At 41.7% G+C, this 21,556-nt stretch overlaps 1 protein-coding gene across 3 annotated transcripts in view; it reads right to left on the bottom strand.

Annotated features, from left to right (window-relative positions):
* Positions 1-483: 483 nt before the first annotated feature.
* RNF144B (ring finger protein 144B) overlaps positions 484-21,556 on the bottom strand; it is a 158,292-nt gene continuing 137,219 nt past the window's right edge. For all 3 annotated transcript variants that reach the window (XM_055405836.2, XM_088831344.1, XM_055405835.2), the window contains exons 5-8: positions 14,289-14,493; positions 12,091-12,235; positions 7,921-8,010; positions 484-6,764 (exon numbers count right to left, since the gene is read on the bottom strand). In XM_055405836.2, the coding sequence (XP_055261811.1) occupies positions 6,624-6,764; positions 7,921-8,010; positions 12,091-12,235; positions 14,289-14,493 (581 nt within the window). In that variant the 3' untranslated portion in view covers positions 484-6,623. The remainder of the gene's footprint in view (positions 6,765-7,920; positions 8,011-12,090; positions 12,236-14,288; positions 14,494-21,556) is intronic.

Here is a 21,556-nt window from a genome sequence, read left to right on the forward strand (position 1 = left end):
TGAAAGACAAACTTTATGCAGAAAATGAAATTCAAAGCACTTCTTTATATAGCTCTGAAATTCATTAATTTCTTTAGAGCTCCTTTCCTTGCTTTTGAAACTGCCCGTCAATTGATTTATTTAATGCTAGGCTACAAATCCACTTTAGAGTACAAGTTAATGATGTTAATAGGGAAAGATCTGGATCTGCCTTAATCACTGTTGAGTCTTGATTATAAACATTAAAAGGAATTGATGACAATGTACCTCTTATTTGTGGGGAAGAGGTAAACACTGTGGCTTTTGGAATAAGCACATGGACCCGGCTATACAATTCTAGTTCCAATATTAGCGAGTCAGATACATGCCATTGCATTCTTTCTCTAAGGAATCATCATTCGCCTCCTGTCTCCTGCTCTTCTCCTCTCACTGAACCCCAAGGAGTGACTGGTTGATCTCAGGGGGTGGCCCTTTGACCGAAGTATGCTGTCAGATACATCAAAACACAGGCTCTAATAAATTCTCTTTAATAGTAAATTCCACTGATACAGATAATTGGAAGAAGAGGACATGCTCTTGGGACTCACAGACTTCAGAGTAAAGGCAAGCTCAGAATTACCAACTGATGATGCTGGGAAAGATTGGGGGCGGGAGGAGAAGGGGACGACAGAGTGAGATGGCTGGATGGCATCACTGACTCGATGGACATGAGTTTGAGTGAACTCTGGGAGTTGGTGATGGACAGGGAGGCCTGGCGTGCTGTGATTCATGGGGTCGCAAAGAGTCGGACACGACTGAGCGACTGAACTGAAGGAACATTAAAGTACTTCCAAGGAGTCTGCCCTTTTTTTTTTTTTTTGGTCATACTACTTACAGGATCTCAGTTCCCCAACCAGGGATCAAACCCAGACTACAGCAGTGAAAGCCCAGGATCCTAACCACTAGGCCACCAGGGAGCTCCTCTGGCATTCTTTTTCTAACTGCCACTTATCAATAGTACGACCTCTGGCAGGATATGTACACAAAACCATTGCTTTCTCTATGAAGTAGATCCAAAATCTGCTCCATTTACTTCATAATACTGTTCTCAAAAGTTCTTTAGAAAGCATATGCAAAAATATATAAATAAAACATACTGTAATTGCTATTAAATTATTCAAAGAAATTAATTTTTTTCTCATAATGTAGAACTGGATGCTATCTTTAGGGTCTAAAAAACTAGATTATCTAACAAATGAAAATAATTGAATTACAGGAAAACCTAATTATAATTCTCCTCCTAACTCACTCAATTCATAATTTACATTGCAATGAATTTCCTGGTTAGGGGATTAATTAAAATCACTGCTGTAAAAAAAGGGTTCATTCAATAATTCTTTGGGAATGCAAATTCAAGTTCAGCAAATAATAAGCACATTTTAAAAACGAAATAATGTTCACATTTTAGGAGATGATTAAGCAAATTAAGAAATCATAACCCAAAAGTGTTTTTAAGTGATCTTATTGATTTCCTCCAAGCTGAATATTTAGAAAATGAAATTTGAATTATAAGTCAATCGTAAACCTCTGTACTCGGGTATCGTGTGTGTGTGTGTGCTCAGTCACTCAGTCATGTCCTATTCTTTGTGACCCTATGGACTATAGCCCACCAGACTCCTCTTTCCTACTCCAGGGGATCTTCCCAACACAGGAATTGAACCCATGTCTCTTGCATCTCCTGCATTGGCAGATGGATCATTTACCAACTCAGATATTGTATGAGAAGCAAATAACATTCAATAAAAAGGCATCAACACCAGTATAGGAATGCGAGCTTCCAGTTTTGCAGAGACACAAGTCTCTAGACACAAGTTAACCAACTTCTGGCATTCAACTTCAGGCTAGTCCTGCCTTGAATACTAATCAAATGGAAATGACCTGAAGTTAACCCTCCACATGTAAATCCTTTCTTTTAAAAAATTATAACAAGGAAACACATTCTTCTAACAGACTTTTAGAAGGTGAGAAAGAGCACAGAGCCCAGCACAAATTTAACAGAACTAATAGCTCTGATGCCTGGCAGCATTTTTTATCAGGATCATCAAAGACCTAAATTATTTTGGTTATTTTTCTGGATAGTAATCAGTGCCTGCAAGGAGATCCAACCAGTCCATTCTAACGGAGATCAATCCTGGGTGTTCATTGGAAGGACTGATGCTAAAGCTGAAACTGCTATACTTTGGCCACCTCATGCGACGAGTTGACTCACTGGAAAAGACTCTGATGGTGGGAAAGGTTGGGGGCGGGAGGAGAAGGGGATGACAGAGAATGAGATGGCTGGATGGCATCACCGACTCTGTGGACATGAGTTTGAGTGAACTCCGGGAGTTGGTGATGGACAGGGAGGCCTGGCGTGCTGTGATTCATAGGGTCGTGGAGAGTTGGACACGACTGAGCAACTGAACTGAACTGAACTGAATCAGTGCCTGTGCAGTGGCAGTGTGGAATATCACACACACAAGAAGAAAGTCTGCAACAGGAATCGCAGACATAGAAAACAGACTCGTGAACACAGTGAGGAAAGGAGAGAGTGGGATGAGTTGAGAGAAGTATGGACACACAGACGTTACCATATATAAAACAGATAGCTAGCGGGAATTTGCTGTGTGACACAGGAAGCTCCACCCAGTGCTCTGTGGGATGGGGTAGGAGATGGGAGGGGGGTTCAGAAAGGAGGGAGGGGACATATGTATACCTGTAGCTGATTTATGTTGATGTATTTCAGAGGCTTCCCTCATAGCTCAGTTGGTAAAGAATCTGCCTCCAATGCAGGAGACCCCGGTTTGACTGCTGGGTTGGAAAGACCCTCTGAAGAAGGGACAGGCTACCCACTCCATTATTCTCGGCCTTGCCTTGTGGCTCAGCTGGTAAAGAATCCACCCACAATGAAGACCTGGGTTCAATCCCTGGGTTGGGAAGATCCCCTAGACAAGGGAACTGCTGCCCACTCCAGTATTCTGGCCTGGAGAATTCCATAAACACAGTCCATGGTGTCGCAAAGAGTCGGACACAACTGAGTGACTTTCACTTTCACTACGGCAGAGGCCAACACAATATTGTAAAGCAATTTTCCTCCAATAAAATTTTTTCTTTTAAGAAATAAGAGTTACTTCCATATATGATATTACAGAAGTTACTTTTTTGAATTCCAAACTTGAGATTTAATAGTGACCTGGTTGGCTCCTTCATGATAAAACAATGTGTCTAGAACTACATATCATAACAAAAAATAACACACTTGATTTCCTGCTCCACATTTATTGGGGCCAGAGAGGCCAGGTGTTTTCCTTTCAAATACCTGGAAAAATATAACACAACAGCAATTTCTTAAATACAGAACAAAACTTTCTGGATCATGAATCAAGAGATGTAATAGCCTATAGATATCCACTGTAACAGTTTTATAAAATGTCATTCATCTAAGGCATTCTGAAACTCAAACCACACATATACACATATTCTATATACATGAAGGTATCCATTCATGAACAGACAGTTTTTTAGAAGCACTGTGTAGGGAAGGCTAAAGTAATACACATTTAGATTCTATATACTTTTTAAGAGACAATTTGGGGTTCTAAGAAACAGTGATTAACATTCAAACCAACATAGATTTTCAAACCTGAATAGGTAAGATTTTTGTGATGCCAGCTACAAGAAAATTTATACTGTGAATTGTTTGTTTTTTCAAAGGCCTCTTTCAAACTAGAGATTTCAAGGCAGGAGTAAACATTCATGGCATGAACAAACAGGACGCCTAAGGTTCTAAAATTCGCTTCCATACAGTTTTCTTCTTCACCTCCCTACCTCACCTGGATGCTGAGTTATTCCTTCCAGATGACAATGCGGTAAAGGATTTTTTGAATTTCTGTTTCAAATGGACTACACTACTCCAAACACGGAGATTTCTGCCACGACATCCAAATATCATTAAATAGACCCATATTTCTTCCTAGGACAGAGAATCACTAGGAAAGAAAGAGCTGACAAACAGGAAGGAGATAAGGTTCAACCCTTTCTCTGGCCAGTTATACAAAATGGAAGCATCAGTCTGTTATCAAAGTTGTCAGCTTTCCCCATTATAAACACAGTCTCTAGACTGGCTTGCAGCTTGCCCTCCGATGCACCAGAGATATATTTGGGTTAACCAACCAACCCGTTCCTGTTGATTCTGACAGTCTCACACAACCCAAACTGTTGAGCGATTTAAGGAAGAAGTCACCAATTTTCAGGCACTTTTCAACATTTAAAAACTTAAATCCAGTTTTTTCAAATCTATTGGACAAACACTCCCCACAAAAAAGTAACCTAATTCTTTCATAGTATTTCTGTGAGAAGCCATATTCCTTCAATTTGCCACGGAAACAGCATTAATGCTTTCTTCCTCCTTTTCTTCAAATTCCAGAGCTCTGCTTCTGATAACGTAGCACTTTAGGTTACGTGAAATCAGCCCCTGTTTAAAGATTCTTCGTGGATCCAAGCTTGGAGAGTATATTAACGTGGGGGAGTACATTGCCATGACTGACATTCGTGATACAAAAATTCAGTTTCAGTTGAGTCCCTGTGATCCCCTGAGCAGCTGTAAATGCCCTGTACAGTATAAGACAAAGAAAAATATTCAAATCTATGTCCATTTATATTTATACTAGTACAAAACACAGTGATAGAAGATACTGATTTTTTTTTTCTGAAGTATTTATAGTTTCAAAGGAAAATAAAGACACTATTGAGAAATCTCTAATGAATGATTAAAAATAGTGTGGGGTGGGTTGCTATTCAAAAGTTTTCCCAGAGTTCTCGTCTATGTTCTATACAAACTGTAAATAAAAATGTACACAACCAACAGATGTAGTATACATACACTGGATATCAATATGTACTTGTGAATTAAAGTTCCTTAATATACACATCTCCACTTAGAATACAATCCATTACATAGGCAAAGCATCATTCTGTAATAACAGGTCAGGGATAGCAGCAATACAATAGTCTGGTTATCCAATGACCTCAGAAAATATCCTCGGTCCTGATGTGGTACTCCGAGCTTCAGAAAGAGCCGTCCACTAATATTTAATACGGTTCTCATGAAGTACCAGGCTACTTAGCTAATGGCAATTACGGTAAAAAGTACTGTCTTTTCAAAGCTCATTTATTCAAAATCTGACTGGATGGTTCAACAGGAAAAATAAGTCACCGTGAGGTGATACAAACGCAAAGTGTTGAAGACACAGAAAGCATGGACATCTTGTTTCTCAGATATTTTTTGTTGCTGTATCGGTGCCCTGTACAAACAAAAGGTACTCAGATCACCCGGACAGAGGCTAAAAGAGCAAAACTTTGCAGGGAAGAGGCCTGCTCTGAACTGTGTTCGAAAATACATAAATAATTCGATTATCAATCTGTGTTTTACAAACTGACATGGCACATCATACTGAGTACTGCTTTAAGAGTTATGAGTCGAAACCTTTGGGTAACTTAATGCACTTGTAACCAAAATTTACATATATAATATGCAAAAAAAATTAGGTTGATTTATAATAAACCATATTAGTCCCAGAAGACAGAACGGGTTTCAAGTAAACACGTATTTTGTGTGTACTATTGGAGATATCCATTCATGCCCAATGGATTCAAACTTTAGTTAAGCGGCAAGTTACATAGATTCTGGATATAACTATGACTTTAATATTCACTCTTGGTGTGTACTTGTAGGTGCAATTCTAAATCTGTTGGGCACATGAACAGAGAGCTCAAGAAAGATCCCTGATACCTATGATGACGATTTTGAATCTCTGCCACTTTACCCAAACTTTGTATTAAACAATCCTGCAGACCACCACTACTGGCTGGAGACAAAGGTGATCACCCAAGGGAGAGATGTTAAATTAGACCAGATGGTTTCACCTGATGCAGCCCTTTTCCTGGGAAGGGCCAACTCCCTTGGCATAGCTGTCTCTCTGGCTCGAAGCTGAGATCACACAGGAGAAACCTATTGTGTTTCTGCCAACTTACTGGCGAAATCAGCACGCCCAGTAACTGGCAGAACCACCATATCAACTCCCAAGATAAGCGTCCCTCTTATAATTCTCATGAGAATAACAATTCTTACAAGAATTTCCCCTGCAACAGTCTTATTCTTCCCCTCCTATAGGAGGTTTTCCTTATGCTTCTTGTGATGGTCAAATCAATCCAGGACAGACTCTGGCTTCTCAGTGAGAGTGTGTGTTGTGATGGTTGGCAGCGCATTTATTATACTGAGTGTTCATTCAGGCTCCATGAATTTGGCTGGAAGTTGAAGAGTCCACTGGGGAAGCCTTTGAATGATAACATGAGGATGTGTTAGTTTCTCCTCATCAACCCAGAGCTTCTCAACACACACAGACACAGTCTGGACTGTCGAACCCAGGTTCTCTTTACACAGGAACACACGCATGAGCGCTTGGCCTTTACGGATGCCAAAGGTGGGCAGGCGAACTCAAAGTCTGGACACAGAGGCACTTCTAAAGTCTGGCAGGGAGGAGGAGGTGAGTTCATTAAGTGGGGTTTTATCACTGCAGTCTTGTATAACCCAGACGCCTGCGGCCCATGGACACGAACTGAGCTCTTTAGGTTGTGGATGGGTCGGGCTTTTTCTTCTTGCCCCGGCAGGACTTGCAGACACAACAGATAATGCACGGGGAAGCCAGAAGCAGCAAGGGCGAAGTTACCAAGGCGATGATGCCCAACCCCACGAGAATCCCGACCACCTGGAAACGTAGAAGAAAAGCCTATTTCAGCACGTCAGTCTTCTATGTATACAGTCCACCATCAGCTGTGGACTGTTCTTGCCCCCTGCCAAAATTTCATAGATTGAAACTCTAATCCTTGAGAGGAGGACACGACGTGTGGAAATGGGAACCTTGGTAAGTAATTAGGACATGAGGGTGGAGTCCTCATGATGAGATTAGCGCCCTTATAAGAAGACACATAAGAGAGCCGATTTCTTCTCTACTCTCTGCCATGTGAGGACACAGTGAGAAGAATGGCATCTATAAGCCACAAAGAGTGTCCTCATTAGACCCCAACAGCACTGGCACCTGAATCTCAGACTTTCAGTCTTCAGAACCGTGAGAAATTAATTTGTGGTTTGAGTCTTCCATTCTACGGTCATTTGTTACAGCGGCTTGAACTAAGACACCGCCTCAGGCACGTGAAGCAGTTACAATTACGAGACCTTCCATCCAGTGCCCAGCAACGGTCAGAACTGGATATAAACCAGGGAGACACCAAGGACAAACCAAATGCTAACTCAGGTTCTGGTGCAAGCTCAGTGGGATCACGAACTGTTGGTGCTGGCTGCCTCTCTATTTGTTTCCTCAACAGTCTCAGAGGAAATGTTAACATCCTCAGAGGGATGTTAATAATGGTTACTAGGCTATGAACACCAACTTCCTCAAAAGGAACATGAAAAACTCTTAAAAATAAATCAGGACTCCCTTTGAACCTGCCACATAAACACACAACAGAGGCTTCCAAGCCCCAACACAGCTCATGGGATTTTAAGACCTCTGCCTCGCATAGCAAACATGCCTCAAAGAGCTCTAGGGAATTCATTCTACCAGTTTTTTTCAGGAGGAACGAGCATTCAGCTTTGCCTTTATTCTGCTGGGCTTTTTGCCATAAGGTATTACAGAAAAACCTGAACGAAATTTTTGGCCAATCTGATTCTTCTCTGCGCTGTCACCCTGACTCTCCACTTCTCTAGGAGACTGGGCTCATGGATTAACTTCACGCCCAGAAGTTCCCCAGAACCTCTCAGGCTGGGATGAGTAAGAAGGGAATAGAGGGAGGAAACTGAGTAGGAGGGCTTTTCAACCCTTTCAAAGTCTGGCTTCTCTTATGCTCCTTTTAAGGTCAGGGTACCTGTGTTCGGTTCCACATCACTGAGGCTCTTGAGTGGCCAAGCTTATTCCTACACGGCCCCTTGTCATAGTGTCTGAGGAAAATGTCATTCTGAAAAACAAAGAGAAAGGTTCTGGTAAACACACAGTTTTTGAATCACGAGATGGGTACTAACACCATCAAATCACCTCAAGGGATAAAATTAATGATGGCCTCTAAGAACTCCCAAGTGACAATACTTAGATGATACTCAGGAGTTTTATAAATCATTGCGTGAAAACAGATTATAGTCCCTGAGACTCTTTATTGATTCTAAAGAAGATTAACGACCTGACTGATTATCTTTGAAAGGTGACTCTAGTAGAAGTGCAGGATGGAATGAAAGGACCTTGAATGAGACAGCAAAAAGGCTCTGTCATAAACCAGCTGAGATAACACGCCAGTGGCTGAGACGGAAAGGAGGTAAATACAGTCATGCAGAATTATGTAGGTAACTAACGGGATGGGAAACAGGGAGAAGGAACCCCAGATGAGGAGGAAGCACTGGGTAGGAGGCAGTGACTTTGTTGAGGGAAGTGACAACATGGAGAAGGATTTTGTTGGGAAGATGATGGCCACAGTTTGGATGTGTTGAACTTGAGACATGCAAGCAGTGCTGTTCAAAAGGCAGCTGATTACACAGATCTGGATTCTGGGAAGAAGACTTGGGAAACAGTGTCCTTGGGCCGAAGAATCCACAGAAGTAGATGAGATTACCCAGGGAGAGGGTAGAGAACACACATATTTAAGAGCAGGCCAAAGGGAATACCTGTCTCCCTGACCACTTCAGCTGGAATACTGATCTTCTCTTGCCCTTGGCGCTTCTGTTTCTCAGGCATTCAGACTTGAACTGGAATATACAACACTGTTCTCTGGCTCTCTCAGCTTTGAAGGACACCACTGGTTTTCCTGGGTCAACCAGCTCACAGACAGCTGCTCATGGGACTTCTCAGCCTCCATTACCATGTGAAAAAATACCTTATGCTAAATCCCCAAGAATCAATCTATCTATCTGCCCATCTATCTATTCTATTGGTTCTGTCTCTCTGGATAACTTTGACTAATAAAGTGACTATTCTACATGAATTTGGCAGAAAACAAAAGAGTAGATCAAGGAAGAACCTAGAAAGGAAATTGAGCAGTGGCCAGAAAGGAAATCAGAGGAGGTGGTCTCTGGAATGGAGGTGTTAAAGATGTCAAAGGCAGCAGAGAATCCAGGTAAGGTGAGGACTAAAGTATCCATTGGATCTTACCCTAAAGGAATCTCTCGAAGCCTTCAGAGAACACAGTCAGGGTCTGGCTATCTGAGTCACTGCAATGACTGGAGTGTCAACAGCTAGAGGTGATTACTCAAAAAAGCCGAGTTCTTTTGAGACTTGGCTTCTAAAGGAAGGAGAGAAACAGAATGGCAGCAAGGGAAAGATGCAGGTTTGAGAAAAGCGTTACTTGTTTTTAAATGGGACATAACTGAATCCGTGGGTAGGTTAGAGAGCAGGGAATGGAAGCTGAAGTCATAGGAGAGAGAAGACAGAACCGAAGGGGATAAGTCTCTGAGGATCCCAAAGCAGAGGATGAACACTATCTCATCCTCTGAAACAGTGGAGATGAAAATCAAGGTGGGAACAAACCCAACTCCCCACAGCAAAACTCAAAATCACTCTTTTTGGTGTTGGTCTCAGGCTTGGCTTGTGGACAATCCCCCTTCCCCTAGACCGACACTCTAAAACTTCCCTATAAACAAAGACCAACACCACCATCTGACATGGAACACTTGTCTACAGAAAAACATCGTGACCCACAAGCCAATGGTCCCTGGCTAAAACCCAAGAAAATGAGAACTCAAACCACAATGACCAGAAGAAGATGCCGTGTATCTAGCAATCTCATGTCTGTACCATTTCACCTCGAGTACCAGAACAGTACAAGTGACAGAACACTGTGTTCTTTGCAACACCATACCCAAAACACATTTCAGCCAAAGGATGGAGCGATCTGGCACACATATTTATTCCCCTAGGCTCTGGCTTCCTAAAAAGAACCTCATGGGCTCAACCTTCTCATGGATGTGAATCCTATTAATATGCTGGTTAAAGCTGAAGGGAAAAAAAAGGGATTCGTTTCATTTGTAAAGCATGAGGGGTACACAATCATGAGTATAGAGTAATCATCCAGAGTATCACTTGTTTGGAATTAGGAGACGTCTCAAATATCAGACATTATTATAATTCAAACTTAATTGTAATTCAAGGAGTTATAATAAATCACATTTTTTAATAGAATGAACACCTGTCTGTCAACCTGAATCATGGAGATTCTAGAGTCTAAAAGGTCAAATTTCTCCTCCCCAATGCATATGCCTTCCTGAAACCCTGACATCAAGCTGATTAAGATTCTTACTCATAGACGTCAGCCTAAATAACTTATCTAATTTTTAGTTAAAAACCAGGCATGTGGTGGCCAGCATGCAGGCCATATTAACTGCACTCACTGAGTAAGTATAATACTAAAGACCGACACAAATTGAATTGAAGCAAACAAAGCAGTTAAAGGGTTTCCCTTGTGGCTCAGCTGGTAAAGAATCTGCCTGCAATGCAGGAGACCTGGGTTCGATCCCTGAGTTGGGAAGATCCCCTGGAGAAGGGAAAGGCTACCCACTCTAATATTCTGGCCTGGAGAATCCCATGGACTGTACAGTCCATGGGGCACAAAGAGTCGGACACAACTGAGAGACTTTCACTTTCACTTTCAAGCAATTAAAACAAAAAATTGTGAAAAGAATAGCCACCCATCCAACCATGACTGAGGGCTTACACTGATACGAACATATTTGAAAGGTCCAAATTGCCAAAACAGGGAATAACTATAAACAAATTGCCAAAATAGGGAACATCTAAAGGGAATATGTCACCGCAAACCGTAAAACACTAGAATTGAAAACAACAGAATTCTCAGCAATTCTTCACATTACCTTTTAACTCTGAGGTTACCATTAGCCTCAGCACTGGACTGAATGGAACTGCGCCTGAACTTGAGAAGACATACCTCACAAACAGTGGGGGAAAAGAATAATTAGACCAGATCCCTTATGTGGGAAGGGAACCCTGAGAGAGCAGTAACAATCTTGCTGTCATGCTAATGAATGAAACAGTAATTAAGAGACGCCACCAATCTAAATGGCTTTTCTCCTTAAATTAAAGAAGAAAAAAGCCATCTAACTGTGGCAGGAAGAATAACTGATCCCCTAAAGATGTGCTGTGCTGTGCTCAGTCGCTCAGTCATGTTCTTTGCAAATCCCATGAGCTGTAGCCCGCCAGGCTCTTCTGTCCATGGAATTTTCCAGGTAAGAACATTGGAGTGGGTTACCATTTCCTACTCAGGGGATCTCCCCTAAAGATGCCCATGGTGTATTCCCCAAAACAAGTGAATGTGTGCCGAAGGGATTTTGCAAGTGTGATTAAAGACCTTGAGACGGGCGGGGGGGACTAGCCCTTGTTATTCAGAAGGGCATAATCTAATTACATGGGTCCTTAAAGGCAGAGACGTTTTTCTCAGCTGTTTCAGAGGGAATGACTCTGGAAGCTAAGACTATGGAAGAAGGTTGAAAAAGATGTGATGCTGTTGCCTCTAAAGATGGAAAAAGGGGCCACAGCCAAGCAATGTAGGCAGCTGTAGAAGCTACAATAGGCAAAGAAATAGATCCTCTCCAAGAATCACTAGAAAGGACACAGTCCCAAGGACAACTGGATTTTCATCCAGGAAGACGCATATCAGACGACCAATGGACAGAGCTAATGATAACACGTCTGTGTTGCTTTAGGCCACAAGTCTGTGGTACCTTATTACAAGAGCAAAATCAAACTATTACACTAATAGTCCTTTATACAACAGAATGAGACATGCCCCCAAAGCTGGAAATGTCCCTAAAACCAACGCTTGCCTGTAAAGGCAGGACGACACACTTAAAGGAATCAGAGAGAAGTATGTGAGGTAGCAGGCTCAGCATATTTCATTAAGGAAAAATAACTTTCTTTGGCAGGAAAAAACAAACAAAACAGGTTCAATATTTTAAAAGGGAAGTCCATCAGATATGGGCTGTCCATAGATACAGGACGGAGGAGGATACACTGGGAGACGCTTCTGGGCTGCACTTACGTCCAGGTTCTGAAGGCAGTACCAGCAAAACGTGTGTTTGCAGTTCTTACACATCATCTGAGCACAGCCTTCATTGCGCTCAATATAAACCCGGCACACTGGGCACTGCTTAATGGGGGCTTCTGCCTCCGTCCCAAAGAGGGTCCTAGAAAAGAAATGCATGAGAAATTATAGTTTAAGGATCAAGAATGCGGAGTGATTTTAAAAATCAAGGACCACAAGACGTATACCAACCGGAGCTATGGGTAAAGTGGGCTGAATATAATTAAACAGCTGAATGAAGCTCTTCTAGCTCTTCTAGACTCAACTCTGAGGTCATCCACTGAATTCTCAGGGCTCCTGATAGGCAGGGAGTGAACTCATTGCTGTCTGTACTTAACTTCATGTCCCAGCAACAGGGTGGGGGTAAAAACAGGCGCAATGCAGATTATTCCTTGTTCAGATAACTCAAAACAAAGAACCTTAATTTATTTATCTTTAGCTTTGAGTGAATTACATAACTGTATTTTCCATAGCTGATTGAATCCATTGTTTTGCCAAATTAGTCTCTCATTCTCTGAGCACACGTTGTCTGACTAAAAAGTACAAGAAGTCTGCCACGCGGTGGAAAAACCAGCTCAGGATCCAATAGGGGCAGAGATCATCTCTACAATGATCTGTGCAAATAAACAGAACTGATGGGGAAGGGAGGGAGTCAATCATCAATACTTTCAAATAACTGCCCAATATCATTAAAAAGACCTGCTTCGGATAGATGAACAGGCCAGCAAAGCTTACAGGCTCAAGGGGCAGAGAAAATAAGTAGAACTGAGGTGGAGGGGGGCCTGGGTGAGCCAGGCCTGGATTGCATTTTAGCTACTATTCATCAAGGCCACCACTCAGCACATGTAAGACATCAGGGTCACAAAGTGGTCAAACATATAATTGGATTCTATGCTCATAATAACCCTATAAAGCAGTGGGACAGCCACCATTTTCATTCCTCCCATTTTCCCTTTTTTTTTTAAATAGAGCACTAGACTTCAATTCCTGGGTTGGGAAGATCCCCTGGAGAAGGGAACGGCTACCCACTCCAGTATTCTGGCCTGGAGAATTCCATGGACTGTATAGTACATGGAGTCTCAAAGAGTCGGACATGACTGAGTGACTTTCACTTTTTCACTTTCTGACTCATAGAGGCTGAGTGACTTGCATAAAGTCACAAAGATACCAGTGGCAATGTCAGAACTCTGTCTCTCCTCTGGGATCTTCACATTGTCCTGTGCTTGCTGGAGACCTTGCTGGGTGGCAGTGAAAATGTACCTGGTACTGGTTAAGTGGGCACATGCCTGCCACATGGGCTAGCTCTTTTTCTCCTCTTGATGTGTTTGGTCTGCGACTCAAGCACAGCATCACACCAAGTAGCATTTCTGTTCCTGGAGAATGGCCCTCCATACTTCAAGGATGCTGAGTGATTAAGCCAACTGGACAACACTGTTATTTCTGTTCTTGCTGATGCAAAACAGCCGTAGCCTCAAGCAAAGCAAGGGATCAAACACAAAGTTCTCTGACTCTGGGTCCTGCTGCTGCCATAAATAAATACCCTCTGTCCTGCAAGGTACAGAGTGAATTGCTTCTCATCATAGCAAATTCCCAACCTCATTATTGTTTTTTTTCGGAGCATAAAATATCAAAAGATAAGCTCTTTTCCTCAAGTAAGCATGAATTTTAGCAGCATACTACCCTGAAGGGCTGTTGTTTCTATTGCTGTTTCTTTTAATATGACTGGCACACCCCAAGAGCTGGCAATTGAGTCAGCTAAGAAAATCATTTCTGCACCTCTTCACAAGCAAGAATGAGGTGTATCAATTGTAGGCAGTCATGGTACCTAAGCAAACGGCTGTGGACAAAAGCTATGACTTCCTACATACAGAGAACAAGAGGACCACAGCCTCCTACCTAAAGAGAAATCAAAACTCATAAAGACTAACTCCAGCATACCTGGAAGGTTGTTCGGGGGTAATTAACTAAAATCCCTTTAGACCTGCTGATTTGGTGATTCTTAGTTAATAACATACCCATTCTGAAACACTTCTCAGGAAAGCCTTGCAGGTAAAGAACTCACCTAAGACATTTCATTACAATATGACTCTTTCTCCAAGCAACAGATTTCTAAGAACACGGGGGAATGATCCCAAAGATTAAGTTTCCTTCCTTACCCATGCTCTGTTGGCAGGATGCCGGGCTGACTGTCCCTGCAGGAGACTTCTGCATGCCAAGCATCCTTGCAGCACGAGCAGAACTTCAGGTGGCAGGAAGGGCACTCCACCAGCACGGGCTGTCCTGGGTCACTTGTTGTGACGGGGCACACTGTCTGACAGTCTGCGACGGGACACCACGTTCTGCAGGGGTCCAGGTGGACTTCTAAAGAGGAAAGAAAGAAAACACAATGGTCTATCTGTCTTCCATTCAAGCTTGAGCTTTCCTTTCTGCCTTCTGTTTATTCTTTTTCATAGGTCAACATTCATAGATGCTCAGTACAAACAAGGGCAATGATTTCTACCAGAGGTCTTCACAGCGGATCCAGTACCATTCTACATCACGGGTCATTTAAAAGTGTGATGATAAAGGAGGGAAAGGAAGGGAAAATTAAGGCACATTACATTTAAAGTTTGGAGGAGGAAATGGCAACCCACTCCAGTATTCTTGCCTGAAAAAATCCCATGGACAGAGGAGCCTGGCAGGCCCCAGTCCATGGGGTCACCAAGAGTCAGACATGACTTACAGTCTAAGCATCATATTTAAAGTTTAGAGTAGATCCAGACCTGCACGGTGGATCCAGGTCACCCAGCCCTGCCCTACTTCTCAAAGTAGATGTTCACAGAATAGGTCATCATTGCCCTTATGAACAAGAGAAGGAGCCTTCTCACTAATCAAAATGCACAACTTTTTTGGAATATTTCTAACAGTTCAGCACTCTAAACAGGCAAATATCTCAAGTCTCTTCTTCAATGATTTTGGGTACTATCTTGGAGAAAAATAAGGACATGAAGAACCAACCAAAGCAGAGAAAAAGAAATTCATAAAATATTTTGTCCTTTCAGGCACTGAAAGATAGGTAGTGAGGCTTCTTCTGTTGTTCAGAGAGAAATTAAAGAAGAACCAAACAGTGCAGGGAAGAAACAGTGTCTAGTGTGGCTCAGCCAAGAAGTCAGATTAGCTGTCAATTTGGATATTCTGCTGCGCTAGCAATGTGCTACTGAGGGACAGTTTGTAAAAGACCCACACATTCTAGAAACAGAAGGTAGAGACCTACACAGGCCATAAAGTGATCATCACACACTACACTGGCTAGACCCGTGTCATGCTGAAAAGAAAGTAAGGTTTGTGGGTGGACAACTGTCTTCCTGTGTGAGTGTTTACAAATCTTGTTCCACTTTCCATTTTCTAGTCAATAACAGTCCATAATCTTGTCACATAACATCAACTTTTGGTGGAAAATATCATGTGGAAAACGATGTAAGAAGCAGAGGAGCCCGTTTTGCCCTGAACTAACGTAGTTTGCAAATTTTGAACTGGTGAGATTCTAGTTTCAAATCACTTAAGGCTTGGGATTCTTGGAATTTCCATGTGGAACGCAAACAGATCCAAAGAGTGGTGCAAAAATGAAATGAAGGTATTAAGTAGGAGCTTAATGTTAAAGGTAATAATCTTACAAATTCAGTATGGTGGGGAAAAGACTGAAATCATCTAGGAAACACTCTCTCCAATAATATTTCCTCCAGAAAATGCAACAATTGGACCTATGCTTATTATAGGTTTTCATTCAAAAAGAACATCCTTAAACATATCTTCTGATCCAATAATTCTGGAGAGCAGGAATTAGAGAATGATGGGTCAGGTGAAATCAGAAAAAAGAAGAACCCTAAGATTAACACATCCTCAGGCTCTAAGAGGGATGAACCCCTCTAAGATCCCTAAAATTTGGGGACAGACTGATTAGAAAGTCAAGGGGACACTGATACGCATATGGCTCCAAGATCTTGAACTTTGATTTCCACACCATTTATATATATTTTTTTCTACTCTTTACTGCTTCACAAACACAAAGCCCAAAGAAATGAAGTCTGATAAGTAACTTAGCACTAAGGATTCCCACATTAAATATCTACTTACCATTCTAAATCATAGGTCATTCAAAAGTTTGATGACAAAGGAGGGAAAGGAAAGGAAAATTAAGACATATTATAAAGTTTACTGGGCTTCCCTGGTGACTCAGACAGTAAAGAATCTGCCTGCAATGCAGAAGACCCAGGTTAGATCCCTGGGTTGGGAAGATCCCCTGGAGAAGAAAAAGGCTACCCACTCCAGTATTCTTGCCTGGAGAATTCCGTGGACAGAGGAGCCTGGTGGGCTACAGTCCATGGGATGACCAAGAGTTTAACACAATTGAGTGACTAACACTTTCACTTTCATAAAGTTTAGAGCATCCCTAGTTAGAACTGGACATGGAACAACAGACTGGTTCCAAATAGGAAAAGGAGTATGTCAAGGCTGTATATTGTCACCCTGCTTATTTAACTTATATGCAGAGTACATCATGAGAAATGCTGGGCTGGAGGAAGCACAAACTGGAATCAAGATTGCCAGGAGAAATATCAATAACCTCAGATATGCAGATGACACCACCCTTATGGCAGAAAGTGAAGAAGAATTAAAGAGCCTCTTGATGAAAGTGAAAGAGGAAAGTGAAAAAGTTGGCTTAAAACTCAACATTCAGGAAACTAAGATCATGGCATCCAGTCCATCACTTCATGGGAAATAGATGGGGAAACAGTGGCTGATTTTATTTTTCTGGGCTCCAAAATCACTGCAGATGGTGACTGCAGCCATGAAATTAAAAGTCGCTTACTCTTCGGAAGGAAAATTATGACCAACCTGCTGCTACTGCTGCTGCTAAGTCACTTCAGTCGTGTCCAACTCTGTGTGACCCCACAGACAGAAGCCCAGCAGGCTCCCCCGTCCCTGGGATTCTCCAGGCAAGAACACTGGAGTGGGTTGCCATTTCCTTCTCCAATGTGTGAAAGTGAAAAGTGAAAGTGAAGTCGCTCAGTCGTGTCCGACCCTTAGCGACCCCACGGACTACAGCCAACCAGGCTCCTCCATCCATGGGATTTTCTAGGCAATAGTACTGGAGTGGCTTGCCATTGCCTTCTCCGATGACCAACCTAGACAACATATTAAAAAGCAGAGATATTACTTTGTCAACAAAGGTCCATCTAGTCAAGGCTATGGTTTTTCCAGTGGTCATGTGTGGATGTGAGAGTTGGACTATAAAGAAAGCTGAGCATCAAAGAATTGACGCTTTTAAACTGTGGTGTTGGAGAAGACTCTTGAGAGTCCCTTGGATTGCAAGATCAAACCAGTCAATCCTAAAGGAAGTCAGTACTGAATATTCATTGGAAGAACTGATGCAGAAGCTGAAACTCCAATACTTTGGCTACCTGATGCGAAGAGCTAACTCATTTGAAAAGACTGATGCTCGGAAAGATTGGAGGCAGGAGGAGTAGGGAACGATGGAGGATGAGATGGTTGGATGGCATCACCGACTTGATGGACATGGGTTTGGGTAAACTCTAGGAGTTGGTGATGGACAGGGAGGCCTGGTGTGCAGCGGTTCATGGGGTTGCAGAGAGTCGGACATGACTGAGCAACTGAACTGAACTGAACTGGTTCAACTGGGCAACTTGTCTTCAAAACTCTAATCAATTAAAATTATTTGGCAGATGTTCTGACTTGTTTCTACCAACTCATTATGTCAGGTATCTGGGTGGCATGACAGAAGCAGAAACAATAAACAGAGGAGCAATTAAAGATTTAACGAACTCCTATTAACAAAAGGGCCTCAGTAATACAGAGCAGCTACGACAGACAGTCCAGCACAAAAAAGCAAGAGAAGGTACTTCCCTGGTGATCCAGTGGTTAAGACTTTGCCTTCCACTGCAGCGGGTATGGGTTCAATCCCTAATGGGGGAGCTAAGATCCTACATGCCTTGTGGCCAAAAAAAAACAAACATTAAACAGAAACAGTATTGTAACAAATTCAATAAAAAGACTTTAAAAATGTCCACATCAAAAAAAAAAAAAATCTGTAAAGAAAGAAGCAAGGGAAGAGTCGGAGCCATAGAAAACAGCGATCACTGTGACAGTACATAACTGACAGTGTTAAGGCTCTATATTGTTCAGCCCTGCATTGAGCTATTTCCAGAGAAAAGACACAACTCTCCAGAGACAGACATTTGTCTAGGGCACCTTTGAGTCTCCTGGAGAAGAGCTTCCCACAATGGGATGGGGATCTGCACGTACCACTCTGGCCAGGTTACACTGAAAATGTACCTGAGTACAACATGGCACCAGTCCTTCAGATGGCCGGGCTCCCAGAAGAGCAGTAACAAGAGATAAAAGTCAGTAGAAGCTAAAAGGGTTCTTTTGCTTTTTTAAAAATTATTATAATTCCAGTACAAGCTTCACTTGCTTCATATACCTTGTGGTTCAAGTAGGCCTGAGAAGCCACGCTGGTAGAAAAGAGAAAAACGCTGAAGAAGCATTAGACATCGGCAGCCCTGGCAGCTAACAGGACTTCCCAAAACTCAAGCCAAAAAGGAACAGATTAATGGACAGCAGGTGGTGGCCAAAGCACTGTCACATGAGCAAACACTGTCTTCTCCTCCCTCTCTCCTCCACATCAATTATCTGAGGGGAGTCTGAAGGGAAGGAGAGCCCCCAGGGCTAATGCAGAACTTTCTAAAACACTTTATTACTATTACTATGAATGCAGTTCTACCTCCTGGCTTTTGGCTCAGAAAACACAGTTATTATGCAGATAAACAAAATGCACATTATCCAAAACATTTAAGGTTCAGTTTCTTCCTCCTTCCAATTTCTATTCCAAAGATAGAAAAAAAAAAGGAACTGATGCATATTCAACTAATTTCTTCTGTATCAGCAGTAATGAAAGCTTTCTGTAGCTGTGAGATGAGCCAAAGCTCAGAAATCTAGAAAAAGAGAATATTGCCTCCAACACGTTAATGTGAACATAATTTTAACGTGATTGATAGTAGCAGACTCAGCGCAGAGATAGATGAAGTCATGGACGAACTGGAATTTACTTATGAAAATTAGAATCGATTACTGAAGTAAAGCCTTAGGACTATTTGATGTTCAGATTCTGCTTGTTCATGTAAATTACGCAAGGCAGGAAATGCCATTTAAAACTGTTTTGTACTTCTGTACTCTGACAATAGGACATAAAAACATACCAAGAAAATAAAACTGCCATGAAACCTAAAGACCACGTCTGACCCCAGTAATCGATTTTCGTTTTTGAAAACTAAATTTCAGACCCTTGGATTTCCCACCTAGAACTAGATATATGAAGCTTGCTTTTCATTTGGTTATATATTGTCTCAGCTGACACGAGTGGTTTTTCTGCCGTCTTCTACTACCATGAGGCTGTGCCAAAAAAGACATGGTATGAAATTTTATTATTGTGGGAAACACTATGCACTCAAGCTAATTTAATTATCAGCTGAGATAAATCAAACTGTTTTAACTTTTATGACCAACTGCATTTTTAATTATGCCAAAATTAATTTGCTTTCTGCTATCTCAAAGAATAAAGGTCTTCTGCAGATAGTTAAAATGCAATTAAACTAAACTGACTGGAATTAACATCTGCCACAGTAAATATACCCAAACAGAGGTGGCCAAGAGCAGAAGAGTTGTTCTCAAGACAGCTGATGAGAACAGAATTTCAAACTTGGAAACAACTTTTGAGGTTATCTAGTCTAAAGCTGTTAAACTGAGACCAACAGAAATTAGAAGTTTGCAGAACACATGGTTAGTGAGTATATGACAGGATCAGGCCTTTTTTACTCCAAGAATGTAATTATTTATGTAAAAACAAACTCATGCTATTGAATAGATTTTAATCCCTCCATCACTTCTATCTTTGAAGCAACAACTTCAAATGCTCCATCTCAGCAAGTCATGATCTCCTTGGAGGTGAATTCATGCTTTCAGTAAGAATATACCGTATGAAGGAAATTCCTATGATAGGTGGGGTAAGGAATTTGCCTTGATTATCAAGCTTCTATACAATGCTATAGAAACTAGGACAAATAAGGATGCAAACACACTGAAAAAGATTTGAATTAAGATGAAAACAAGGTGATATAATTGTGTACTCAATCCAAGGTATGATCTGGATTCCGGAAGATGCTTTCTGAGTTTAGTTCAGAAGGAAACTGGGGACATGATTTGGAGGAGGCAGTAACAGTATTGAAGAGTAACACTAAAGGCAGTGATAACATATTGAAAGCACACTGTGACACACGCAGTGTTAATGCGTTCATTCTCTGCAGCAACCCTGGGACAATCGTTCCATTACTATCCTCATCTTATAGATGTGGAAATCGATGGGCAGATAGGACCAAGCAAACACTAATGAACACTGTACCTTTTATTCAGGTCCCTTTAGAAATTTCACCCAACCTACTCATCAGTATCTTTTCTTACAGACACTTCAGCTTTTCAGAGGAGAGCTGAAAACATCTAGAGACTGTTTTAGGTTTAAAACTGATCAACAAAAAAGAATGGCAGGGTGAAGCGGAGGAGAAAGGGTTACCATGTAAAAGCATAAGATGGCTTGGGAAGGAAACCCAAGACTTGTCATACATTTATCATGAAACACCAGAAAATCAGACTTAGAAAGAAAACACACAAAGACAGAGACGATAAGAACGAGCTCGTGATCAGAAACTATGAAAAGGAAGGTGGCTAATGAGAGAAGGGAGGTGTTAAAAAATAAAACTGAACCGATGATTAGGTCATTCAGTATCACCCAGTCTTCAACCAAAAACGCTAAAAGAAACCAAATAGCTATGCAGGGCGCTCTGGTGAGAAGAGACCTTAATAATTAGAAAAGATGGAGTAGAAACATTTTACCAAGGACAAACACAAGAGTGAGATGAAATTCAAAGAGCCATCTCATAAAGGTTAAGGCTCAAAAATGGAAGGAGGCTTGGGGGAAAAGCTGAGAACAAAAGAACTTTCAAAGAAAGATGGAACCGTAGCTTGAAACCACATCTAGAGTTGTACCTGGCACACACAGATACTCAGTACATAAATAAGTACACACTGAATACTTGAGTGAATGCAGTAGGATTAACAGATGACAACAGGAAAATAAATTCCTATTGTATTCACTTTTTTAAGACGGAGAACAACAATGGCACTTAAACCATTTGTAAGACTTTGTAACCACTCTTTGTTGTTGTTCAGTGGCTAAGTTAAGTCATGTCCGACTCTTTGGGATCCCATGGACTGTGTATCCTGTTAGGCTTCTCTGTCCATGGGATTTCCCAGGCAAGAATGCTGGAGTGGGTTGCCATTTACTTCTCCAGGGGATCTTCCCGAGCCAGTGATG

Source organism: Moschus berezovskii, chromosome 23 (genome assembly GCF_049115385.1).
Source record: "Moschus berezovskii isolate FMDL1 chromosome 23, NW_MosBer_1.0, whole genome shotgun sequence".
NCBI lineage: Eukaryota > Metazoa > Chordata > Mammalia > Artiodactyla > Moschidae > Moschus > Moschus berezovskii.